The 13373-nt window shown below is 34.9% G+C and overlaps 1 protein-coding gene across 22 annotated transcripts in view; it reads right to left on the bottom strand.

Moving 5' to 3' along the window:
• The window catches only part of Ube3a (ubiquitin protein ligase E3A), a 90891-nt gene that overhangs the window by 7438 nt on the left and 70080 nt on the right, over window positions 1-13373 (bottom strand). For all 22 annotated transcript variants that reach the window (XR_015630221.1, XR_015630219.1, XR_015630227.1 and 19 more), the window contains 1 exon segment: window positions 468-611. Coding sequence is in view for 17 of the 22 variants with exons in the window: in NM_001191837.5 (NP_001178766.1) it covers window positions 468-611 (144 nt within the window). In the remaining 5 variants the exon portion in view is untranslated.

The raw sequence follows: 13373 nt of genomic DNA, 5'->3' as shown, positions 1-13373 counted from the left end.
ATGTATACCAAAGTCAACATACTAAGTAGGACATATTGTTCAGTCCCAACATAAAATAGTGAAGTATTTAATGGAGAAAGAAAACAATCAAAAGTCAAAATGAATTAACTCTAGAGTAACAATCTAGTATAATCTAAAGGAACAGACAATCCTCTAAATTTTAGTGTAGCCATTCAAGGTAGGCTGTTCTATAAGGCTTTCTTAATAAACAATGAAACAAGGGGAAATAAAAACATAACAACTTGATAAAGTATGTACTCCTGTAATCTCCATAATAAATTTTTAAGTTCGATAATCTTTAAAAATTACCTCAAATTGTGAAGGCAAAATATTCATTCTACTAATGTTTGCTGACTTCAATATTTCTATATAACATCAGATAAGTATATAGAGACTAAATGTTGCCTCTGCTTGCAAGTATGGAATATGGTGAAAAGGTTTACAGTGGGTACAGAGTTTGATATTACCTTTCTGTGTCTGGGCCATTTTTGGCTATAATCATCTTCAATTTTCCGAGTCCTCCAACAGGTGCTCTGTCTGTGCCTGTTGTAAACTGCAGGAAAAGTCTTTTCTGTTCATCTGTAAACGAATGAACAATTTCCCAGAACTCCCTAATGAAAAATGATACAATACTGGATTTAATTTAACATTCACTACAAACAAGCTCATTGCACTACAACATCATTCAGGCCAAAGTTAATAGGGAATATTAAAAATGCCAATCTTCTCTAAATTATATTTTATTTACCATTCTTCCACTAATTCATTCATTAGTCAACTTATGAAAGAGGACTGATAAAAGATTTTGAAAAAAATGTAAACAAATATTCCATTATTATACTTAGTATGTAAGTTTTCATCAGCCAGACTTTATATCTTGTAAGAACTATATATAGGATGACTATTAATATAACACTTTGCTCAAAAACTTCACATAAAAAGTATTTTTGTATTCCTATTGCTAACTGTGATTTTTTTAAAGTTTACTTTATTGTAAAAAGTACATGCATTTAGAAATCACAGAAGAAATCACTGAATGCTCAATATCCTACTCATATTTCTAAAACTTCAATCTAAAATCTATCAAGATCTTCAACAAAAGCATGAGTATAATAAATCTGTAATATATGCTGAGAATAATGCTGAAAAATCAAGTAATAAATCCCAAAAGTTAAAGGAAAGAAATCATACACAAAATAAGCACAGTTAGGGATCAAAATAGGACAAAAAATTGTAGATACTGGAAGTTCTAAAGACAGAAGTGACAAATTTTTTGAAAAAGGATAGATATGCCTGGTGAGGGACTTTAATTTTAAAAGAAAGTACATGAAAAACTGGAAGGCACTGAATCACATAAAGCAGAACCAAGTCTTAAAGAAAGAGCAGTTTAAACACCACTTTAAACACTCTACTACGCTTTGCTAGCCTGTGATATTTACTAACAGCAGGTCCATGGGAGAAAATATATAAAAAAGTAGTTGATAAAAAATTTAACTCCAAAAATTCAACACCCCTTCATGACAAAAGTCCTGGAAAGAATAGGAATTCAAGGCCCATACCTAAACATAGTAAAAGCCATATACAGCAAACCAGTTGCTAACATTAAACTAAATGGAGAGAAACTTGAAGCAATCCCACTAAAATCAGGGACTAGACAAGGCTTCCCACTCTCTCCCTACTTATTCAATATACTTCTTGAAGTTCTAGCCAGAGCAATCAGACAACAAAAGGAGGTCAAGGGGATAGAAATTGGAAAAGAAGAAGTCAAAATATCACTATTTGCAGATGATATGATAGTATATTTAAGTGATCCCAAAACTTCCACCAGAGAACTACTAAAGCTGATAAAAAACTTCAGAAAGTGGCTGGGTATACAATTAACTCAAATAAATCAGTAGCCTTCCTCTACACAAAAGAGAAACAAGCCGAGAAAGAAATTAGGGAAACGACACCCTTCATAATAGATCCAAATAATATAAAGTACCTCGGTGTGACTTTAACCAAGCAAGTAAAAGATCTGTACAATAAGAATTTCAAGACTCTGAAGAAAGAAATTGAAGAAGACCTCAGAAGATGGAAAGATCTCCGAAGCTCATGGATTGGCAGGATTAATATAGTAAAAATGGCCATTCTACCAAAAGCGTTCTACAGATTCAATTCAATCCCCATCAAAATACCAATCCAATTCTTCAAAGAGTTAGACAGAACAATTTGCAAATTCATCTGGAATAACAAAAAACCCAGGATAGCTAAAACTATCCTCAACAATAAAAGGACTTCAGGGGGAATCACTATCCCTGAACTCAAGCAGTATTACAGAGCAATGGTGATAAAAACTGCATGGTATTGGTACAGAGACAGACAGATAGACCAATGGAATAGAATTGAAGACCCAGAAATGAACCCACACACCTATGGGCACTTGATTTTTGACAAAGGAGCCAAAACCATCAAATGGAAAATGAATAGCATTTTCAGCAAATGGTGCTGGTTCAACTGGAGGTCAACATGTAGAAGAATGCAGATCGATCCATGCTTATCACCCTGTACAAAGCTTAAGTCCAAGTGGATAAAGGACCTACACATCAAACCAGATACACTCAAACTAATAGAAGAAAAACTAGGGAAGCATCTGGAACACATGGGCACTGGAAAAAATTTCCTGAACAAAACACCAATGGCTTATGCTCTAAGATCAAGAATCGACAAATGGGATCTCATAAAACTGCAAAGCTTCTGTAAGGCAAAGGACACTGTGGTTAGGACAAAACGGCAACCAACAGATTGGGAAAAGATCTTTACCAATCCTACAACAGATAGAGGCCTTATATCCAAAATACACAAAGAACTCAAGTAGTTAGACCGCAGGGAGACAAATACCCCTAATGAAAAATGGGGTTCAGAGCTAAACAAAGAATTCACAGCTGAGGAATGTCGAATGGCTGAGAAACACCTAAAGAAATGTTCAACATCTTTAGTCATAAGGGAAATGCAAATCAAAACTACCCTGAGATTTCACCTCACACCAGTGAGAATGGCTAAGATCAAAAACTCAGGTGACAGCAGATGCTGGCGAGGATGTGGAGAAAGAGGAACACTCCTCCATTGTTGGTGGGATTGCAGACTGGTAAAACCATTCTGGAAATCAGTCTGGAGGTTCCTCAGAAAATTGGACATTGAACTGACTGAGGATCCAGCTATACCTCTCTTGGGCATATACCCAAAAGATGCCCCAACATATAAAAAAGACACGTGCTCCACTATGTTCATAGCAGCCTTATTTATAATAGCCAGAAGCTGGAAAGAACCCAGATGCCCTTCAACAGAGGAATGGATACAGAAAATGTGGTACATCTACACAATGGAATATTACTCAGCTATCAAAAACAATGGCTTTATGAAATTCGTAGGCAAATGGTTGGAACTGGAAAATATCATCCTGAGTGAGGTAACCCAATCACAGAAAGACACACATGGTATGCACTCATTGATAAGTGGCTATTAGCCCAAATGCTTGAATTACCCTAGATGCCTAGAACAAATGAAACTCAAGACTGATGATCAAAATGTGAATGCTTCACTCCTTCTTTAAAAGGGGAACAAGAATACCCTTGGCAGGGAAGAGAGAGGCAAAGATTAAAACAGAGACTGAAGGAACACCCATTCAGAGCCTGCCCCACATGTGGCCCATGCATATACAGCCATCCAATTAGACAAGATGGATGAAGCAAAGAAGTGCAGGCCGACAGGAGCAGGATGTAGATCTCTCCTGAGAGACACAGCCAGAATACAGCAAATACAGAGGCAAATGCCAGCAGCAAACCACTGAACTGAGAATAGGACCCCCGTTGAAGGAATCAGAGAAAGAACTGGAAGAGCTTAAAGGAGCTCGAGACCCCTTATGAACAACAATGCCAAGCAACCAGAGCTTCCAGGGACTAAGCCACTACCTAAAGACTATACATGGACTGACCCTGGACTCTGACCTCATAGGTAGCAATGAATATTCTAGTAAGATCACCAGTGGAAGGGGAAGCCCTTGGTCCTGCTAAGACTGAACCCCTAGTGAAGGTGATTGTTGGGGAGAGGGCGGCAATGGGGGGAAGATGGGGAGGGGAACACCCATAATGAAGGGGAGGGGGAGGGATTAGGGGGATGTTTGCCTGGAAACCCGGAAAGGGAATAACACTCGAAATGTAAATAAGAAATACTCAAGTTAATAAAAAAAAATAATAAAAAGAAATTTAAGTCCAAATATTACGAAGAGTCCTGCAAATGAGAAGCAAGGCTTTTGGCATATGAAATTTTGTAAAAAAGATTGAGTCGTGAATAACTTAAACTCTAACATGGAAAGTTTAACGATGGCATCATGAATCAGAAATAAAGAGATTAATAAATTCCAACAGAAATAGTAACACTTGCAAATTTTGAAGCAAATAGATAGCAATTTTAGAAATAAAAGATGATTCATAGATGAAGTAAGCAAAGAAGAAAGTCTTGTCAGTTTTATTTGACAAACATCCAACATTTCCATTGACAACAGTCTAGAAATTTTTAAAAAGCAAGAAATGGGGAAGGGAATGAGAAGGGGAAAGGAGCTAAAACAAAATAATCGAAACTCAGGAAATGCTTATCAAAGTAAAATAATGGGAACAAATTGTTAAGTAAACTGATAAAACCTTTTTTTTAACCTTTCACTTGGTTAAAAAAAAAAAAAGTCCAAATTAGTAAAGATAAAGGACAATGGTGTAGAGAAAATACTGAAAATTTATCACAAAGTGCAATATCTCTAATGTATAAGAAAAGGCAAAGGGAAAGGAAATCTAAAAAGATTTCCTATAATTTAGCACTTATAAGGTTGAGGCAAAAGGTAGGCAAGTTCTAGGCTAGACTATGCTACAAGGCAAGATCTTGTGCAAAAGACAGGTGTGAGGTGGATCGATAATTGAATAATAAAATGAGTAAAAGACGGTATTCAAAATACAATTAGATGGTACAATGACCTTGAAGATAGAAAACTATACTGCAATATTATGTGACAGCTGTAGCCAAGCAAAAAAGTTACAAAGTAACCTCTACGTTAATATTTTGATGATATACCTAAAAGATTCTTTCTAGGTTTGTTCCTTGACAAGGTCTACCAGTCATAACATTCAATAGTAAATCTTATTCCTAAATGCAATTTTCTAATAATTTCTTGTAACAATGTTTTATTGTAGAGTAGGAGATAGTAATGTTCAAAATAAGGCAAATTTCAAATTTTACTGAAGTCGTGTATCATTTTAAAAATACACCGAGGCCAAGTAGTACGTCTACTATTCACAGTTCTAATGGTAAAAAACATTTACTATATTAAAAATAAATTCATGAGTTCATAATACTTGAAGACAAAAACTTACCTAATATTATTAAAAATATCACATTAACTCTTCATTCTATCAAACAAATACTTTGACTTTGCCTTTTCAATAGATTCATTTAAAGTAACAATATAATACTTGCTGATAAGAAAAAGATAGGAAAATAAGAGAATGACATATGTAGGATGATCATATAAAAGAAAATTATTTCCTTAAATGACCACTTTTACAATCACAGGTGAAATGATGGATAGAGTAAAGACAGACATAAAAGACATACAAGGCAAAGGACTATCGATAACAACAATTTTGTTATTACTTCACAATCTCTGTTAACAGAGCAAAATTAGATAGGAAAATTAGAGACCAACATTAATGTTTGAGATTATCTAAGACTTCTGTAAATAAGACAGAATCATTTCACTTTTAAAAAAAAACATGAAGAGGGAGTTAGAGGAGCATAAATCAGCAAGAGATACCACTCTGGTTCCTGCCCCAACTTCCCTCAATGATAAAAGTGTACAAAGCCTCATCATAGAGAATATAATATTTCAAAAACGAAATATGTCTAAGAACAAAAACGTTCAGTCTTGAGGGTGACAAGGAGGTTTAAAAGTAAATTTGCTAAAATGAAGAAAGAAAACCAGAAATAACTCAAATGAATCGAGGAGGAATGACCATGTAAGCAGGGAGTTGGAGTGGAAGTGGGTGCATCCTCATAGAAGCACATGGAGGGGAGAAGGGGTATGGGAAAGGGGGAAAAGGAGATAACATTTGAAATGTAAATACATAAAATATCCAAGGAAAGTAAAATTAACACAACTAGAAGGCACATAATAAAAAAATAGAACAGCACAGGTTTCTCAGAAGTATAATCATACATATATTCATAAACATTTACTGAAATGTTAATTCATGAAGAAAGTTAAATTTCTTCACAATATATATTGCTATTTTCTTAGATGAAAATAATTGAATGAGGCATAAAGAAAGCTCTGGATGTGACATTCAATTCAATGGTGTTTGATAATCAAGAATTCTGAAGACAGCTTAGAGCTTTATTGCTGATTTATCTCTCTTTCCATAAATAGTTCTAATATGAAACGAGAAATTCTAGTGAAGAAGGCATAGAAATATGAATGTGTGATACTGAATTTCATCAATAAAATTGATATACATTGTCCCCTCAAAGAAAAGAAAGAAAGAAAGAGAGAGAGAGAGAGAGAGAGAGAGAGAGGGAGAGAGAGAGAGAGAGAGAGAGAGAGAGAGAGAGAGAGAGAGAGGGAGAGAGAGAAAATTAAGAAAATTAAGAATATAATAGGTGGAAGCTTGCAGCCAATCACTGGACTGAGAACAGGGTTCCCAATTCAGGAGCTAGGGAAAGGACTGAAGGGGTTTGCAGCCACATAGGAAGAAGAGTATCAACGAACCAGAAACCCTCTCAACCAACCAGAAACCCCAGGGCTCCCAGGGACTGAACCACCAACAAAAGAGGACACATGGAGTGATTGATGGCTCCAGCTGCTTATGTAGCAGAGGATGGCCTTGTCAGGCATCAATGGGAGGAGAGGCCCTTGGTCCTGTGAAGGTTCGATGCCCCAGTGTAGGAGAATGTTGGGGTCGGGTGGGAATGCGGGTACACCCTCATAGAAGAAGGGGGAGGGGGTGAGATGAGGCCTTATGGACAGGAAACCAGGAAATGGGATAACATTTGAAATGTGTGTATATATATATATATATATATATATATATATATATATATATATATATATTTCTGAAGATCTAGAGAAAGAACTTGAAGAACCACTGCAATAAAGGGCAGAAAATGGGAAGACTCAGGTGAAGAAGAAATGTGGCATTTAAAGAATAGTGTACTTGAAACTACATTTCTTTAAAAAGCTAGGACAAACATTGTATATGAGGAAAAGAACATTGATATGCACACACAAACACACAAAAACAAAAACAAAAACACAGTCCTAGAAAACTCAAAACTAAGTTTTGCCAAGACATAAAGGCAAAAGGAGAAAAGAAGAGGGAGAGGGGGAAGGGGTAAGAAGGAGGAGAGAGGGAGAGGGAGAAGAGGGAGAGAGAAGGAGAAGGAGAGAGAGGAGGAGGAGAGGGAGAGGGAGAAGAGGGAGAAGAGGGAGAGAAAAAGAGGGAGAGGGGAGAGGAAGGAGAGGGAGAGGGAGAGGAAGAAGAGGGAGAGAGAAGGAGAAGAAGGAGAGAGAGGAAGAGGGGAGGGAGAGGAGGGAGAGGGAGAAGAGGGAGAAGAGGGAGAGAGGGAGACCAGAGGAAGAAAAGAAAGATCTGTTGAAGAAATAGGTATATTAGGTGATTCCACAAGTGTTTAAAATAATTTTTGTATACCAGTGCAACTGGAAATTAATTTGAAGAAACATCAAAGCCAAAAGGTGATTAACAGAGAAAGAACAGGAATACAAACTAGAAAGAGAAAAACAAGCAACAAATTGAAGAACTAAGACAAAAAATATGAAGTGATAGAAAGTTAAAATCTTTGAATTGAGTAGAGAATATGAAGAATTAATCACATTGGTGGTTCTATTAACACTAATAATTTAAAAGCCAAATTTGAAAAAAAAAACAAAAAAAACAAAAAAATTAGCAATTCTCTGAAAAAGAAATAGAGAAAAGAACAAGCAAAAAGGACAGCTAATAGACCTTGAAATCAAAGAAAAGCCAAAAACTTTCATAAAGCAATGGATACAGAGCATGCAAAAAATAAAAAAAAAATTCCATTGACTGATAAGGTGAACATGAAAACCATATTTGAGCAAATAGCTAAAAGGGGGTGGGACACAAAGAACTGACGAACAAGAGTTATTTCCAATGAACTTAACATGAACTGAAAAAGAATTGAAGTAACACTACAAAAGGAAGATGAAGAGAAAGGGCAGTAGCATTATGAATTACACCCCTATGAAAGGTGAAGAGCAAACAAAATCAGGAGCTAAGTGGTTCAACAAGCCATTATAAAAACACCCATCAACTTCACGTGTCCCACTTAGATTTTAAGTAACAGGAGAGTCAGTTGAAGCAAGAAATTACAAGGTGATTGACTGGTGGGAGAAATACTGCAGGGTGGAGAATATGGTCAGTAGATTGAAAGAAGAAGCTTATTGGAAATATTTACCAAAAGATGGAGGAAAGTATGTGCAAACCAAACAAAAACAAAATGTTACCTAGTTGGTTAGTACCTCTATTTTACTGTAGAAAGTAAGAACTAATTGATCTCTGATCTTTTAGTCTATTAACATGTTTTCTCCCTGGAATGGAGAAATCATGTTTCCCTTTTATAGCACACAACAGGTCTTCTTCCCCATCCTTGTAACTTACTTTAAGTTTCTTAGTATAGACATCTTTTCTGTGACAGACAAAAAAAAAAAAAAAAAACAAAGAAAGACCAGAGGTACCATTTCTTCTTTTGCTTTGTTTTTTTTATGTTGACTGTTTAATTCCTGTTTATAAGTCTTCAAAATAGAAGTTTAAAAAAAAAGACATTCTTCTACAAATGAATATGAAAATTACTATTTTGTATAGAAGTCCTATTTGTCAAGGCTGCAAAATTTATTTATTTTGTCAAAACCTAAAATAGGCTGTGAATTTTGCATGTTTATAGCAATTGGAATATATATTATTTTGAATGAATTTGATTCTTGAGCTTTTACATCAAAAATTATTCTAACATAACATACAATGTATTTGGAACCTTTCCCTTTGAGTGGCCATAGTACTAGGCAATTTCGATTGTTATGGTTTCAAAGTCTTTCTGAAGAAGATGTACTGATGAAGTGGTATATCATTCTTTTCATGGGGAAGAAGCATGGAAGAGAACAACAACAAAAATCATCTAAAGCCAAACAAAGCTTTTATTTTTAAAAATATGTACAATATATGATACTTACAAATATAAACTGTGACCCTGCTGGACAACATTATTAAAAAAAACTGTATTTGTACTTCATGCAAAAGCAAAGATTTTCAATACAGCTGAAGGCCTCAAGATGTAGGAAAAATGATAAAACTTCTCATTTAAAATTCTAGAAGTAGGGCTGGAGACTGTTTGGTGGTTAAGAGCACCAGCTGCTATTGAAGAGGATCCAGGTTGGATTCACAACCCCTCCATGATGGCTCAACTCTAGTGCCAGGAGATCTGACTCTGTCTTCTAGCCTAATGGACACTGCATATACATACTGCATAAGTACAAGTAAGCAAGCCACCCATACAAAAAAGAAATTAAAACAAAAAATTGTTATCTTTAAAAGTCTATTAGCTATTGTATTGTTTCATATTTTAATTTACAGTATTTTACAATATAAATATGTAATAAATTTATTTTTTTCAAAAAAGATAAACAAAAATAGGGATCAAAAGAAAACACACACACAATCTTATTAAATAGTATGTGCATGAGAACTTTGTAAATATCAAAAAGAGATGAAAAATATAAAGACATGAAAGTTAGAAATACATATAGTAAAAACTAAAATTCTAAAATAACAGGCTAGAAAAAAACTAGTTGAAAAATAAAAGATTTAGAAAACTTTAACGGAGAGAAACATTGAAGAAATATGACCAAAGTAAGGTGCAATTAGAAATAAATTTTATAAATTATGACAAATGCAAAGAAACTAGAGCTAAATTTAAAAATATACACAAAGGAGAATATGAACAATTTTACAATCTTTTAAAAACCTAAAATAGAAAGATAAAAACTATTAAGATTCAAAAAGTAATAAAATTGCACCATGCCAGACAGTCTTACTGATCAAATACATGGTTATTGAGGCACTAGGGAACATTCTGCTATGAATAGTTTTGGCTCTGAAGTGCTCTCCTATCCTTTGAGTATTAGAGACCCCTAGGTAAGACTAAGATAACCACATGAGCTGAGGAACTGTTAGAGGTACCAGCAAAAAAAAAAAAAAAAAAAAAAAAAACAGCTGGCAACAAGCTATATGAAGTACATATTCTCCAACATGTAAATTGTGGGAAATATTTTTCCTCTACTCAAAGACAGGTCACAGAGAGAGAGAGAGAGAGAGAGAGAGAGAGAGAGAGAGAGAGAGAGAGAGAGACAAAGACAGAGAGACAGAGTGTGTTCAGTTGAGAAAAGTCCTTATAATCAGCACCAGAAAAAAGTAGGGAAACCTGGGCAGAATGAGATAGCAAAATAGTACAAATGAAAACCAAAGTCTGAGAACATAATAATGACTGATTATTAAACATTTTAATAGGATTCTGAGTCTCTTGACTTAACAGCTGAAGCATTAAAGGTAATGACAAAATCCTATTCATAGTATGTACTTTGTACTATACCAAAGGAGAAAGGTAACATTAACCCATTTACAAGTCCTTTGATCTACAAGAGTGATCTGCTTGCAAGATAAGCTGGTGCAATAGTGGCACAAAGCTGGTAGGGGTAACCAATATTCAATTTGAGTTAAGACCAACTCTATGAGCTAAACTTGTATCTAACATTGCTTGTAGGACTAAGAACCTGAGATCAGATAGCCCAGGAACCCAGAGGCAACCAAATACTACTGTTTTCTTTTTAATGGAATGTTACAGTAAAATGACTCCAAAAGCATCCTGCTTCATTTCTAGAGCTATGCCCTACTCAGCCATCATCTGAGAGCTTCTTCCTAAAGCAGATGGAACAAATACAGAGACTCACAGCCACAAAATAGGAAGAGAGTGAGACTATCTCCCCTCTAGGCTGCATGAACTCTGTGGAAAACGGGGAAGTCATGTAAGAATGGGGAGCGGGGGTGGAGGGCACACACTAAGGAATCAATGCCTTTTTGACACAACCAAATATTGCATGTATGAATTCAGAGACTGTGGCAACATGCACAGATCCTGCATTGATCTGTAACAGACGCAGTGCTAGAAGTGAAAAGTGAACATATATACCCAATTCCTAATCCAGAGGCTATCACCAATTCACAGACACTTGTAAATGAAACATTAGTTTTCTATAAGCAAGTCTCACTGAAGAAACATGCCACTCTTATGTGTGGGGCCATGTCCACCAGTAAATGGCCAACATAAAACTAACTCAAGGCATCTACAGAGGATCATGGTCTCATAATGTTAAGTCATGGTGTTTCTCCCCCCATACCTTAAAGGTCCTCTGATTATGTATTACAGCTTTGCATTTTTTATGAGATTATCTAATATACAAATGTGTGTCTCTACATCTATAGAAGGTTCTTTTAACCATTTTCCTTTGACTCTTTTTCTTGCTTAGCTGTTGGATCATCCCTATCTGTGTGCTGTTTATCATAATTTATTTTATTATTCCTTAGATACTCATTTGCTGTCTTACAAGAGACAGAAAAGGCATGGATCCAGATGGGAAGGGAGGTATGGGGGATCTGGAAGGGGTACAGGGAGAGGGAAACCATAATAAATATATTATATGGAAAAAAGATCTATTTTTTAAAAGCCCTCAAAAAATGAAAAAAAAAAAGAAGCTATCATACCAAGAACAAGGAAATTAAAATAACTGATGCCAACAGAGATTAAAAATTTGTTTGAATTTTCTGACAAGGCTTTTTAAAGCAATAGAAGTAATTATGAGCTTGGTCTCAGAAATATAAAGATGAAATAATATATAAGAAGCATAATATTCTAATTTATTCAAACTAAAGCATATATTATCTCAATACATCAATTACAAAACAATGCTGGAGGAGACTTTGATATAACTAAATAGAAAGTTCTGTCATGCTTGAGGTTTAGAGATTCCAGACTGATGAAATGACAATTCTCAATTGATTTATTCAATCAATTCAACCCAAATCAAAACCTCAAACAGAAAATTAATCCATGTAAAATTCAACAAACAGATTTTAATATCTATATGGAATTAAAATTAGTGAAAACATTGAGATCAATGAAAAAGTAAAGGATTTCACCCCATCTGACATAAAGACTTGTTCTTTGTTCTATAAAGGTAAAAGAATCGGGGTTGGGGATTTGGCTCAGTGGTAGAGCGCTTGCCTAGGAAGCGCAAGGTCCTGGGTTCCATCCCCAGCCCCTGAAAAAAAAAAAAAAGGAAAAAAAAAAAAAGGTAAAAGAATCAACAAGGTGTGATTTTGATCAAAGAACACAGGAATAAGCAGAGAAGAAGCAGGTCTAGAAGTAACTCATGCAAAACTCCATTTCAACAAAAATAAAATTCAGTGGACAAAAAAAGCTGCAGACTAGAAGAGCACATATATAACATGTTTGTAAATTACCCTTTAAAAAGAATACATTCTAAAAGAAATAGTTTATATCAGTGAAAAGTGGAAAAGACAATTCACAAAGTAATGGTTAAGATCATGAGTCATCAGTGATAAACAAATTTAAACAGATGAAATTTTATTTAATACTCCAAGACAACATGACCAAAGACTAATAGAGATATAAAACTGAGTTATAGCATTGTTGGTCATCTTAGGGTAAAATGACAGTACCGTTTTGCAAAAGCATACTTGCAGTGCTTCTTAAAGTTAAAAATGTTATCTACTACACATCCACAAACCTCTACTTAAAGTGCTTCTTCAGGAGAAATGAAAACACTTCAACAGTAAGAATGAAAATTTTATTTTTAATAGCTCTAATCTCATGATAATCCTATTGCCAATAATAAGAGAATAAATAAGCAAATCGCATACATTAATCTAAAATATTACTTTGCCATATTGTAGAGATAATGCTAGGATATTCCCATTGAGGCTTTCCTATTACCATGTTGATCCCTGTTATGAATCAACTTACAAACTGAGCAGCGGCTTGTTTCCCCAATGTAGGGTGATGCCAGGTCCCTGAGGATGGAGTGGATGGGTGAGAGTGAAAGTATCCTCATAGAAACAGTGGGATGGAGTATGGGAGAGTGGGGGAAGTGGATAACATTTGAAATGTAAATACATAAAATATCCAAGAAAAAAAACAAAAAAAAATTAAGTATATGTTCCTTCTATTCACTCAAAAAGAAAAAA

Source organism: Rattus norvegicus, chromosome 1 (genome assembly GCF_021556685.1).
Source record: "Rattus norvegicus strain SHRSP/BbbUtx chromosome 1, alternate assembly SHRSP_T2T, whole genome shotgun sequence".
Taxonomy (NCBI): Eukaryota; Metazoa; Chordata; class Mammalia; order Rodentia; family Muridae; genus Rattus; species Rattus norvegicus.
The sequence above is the reverse complement of the archived record's forward strand: the minus strand, read 5'-3'. Positions and strand labels throughout refer to the sequence as shown.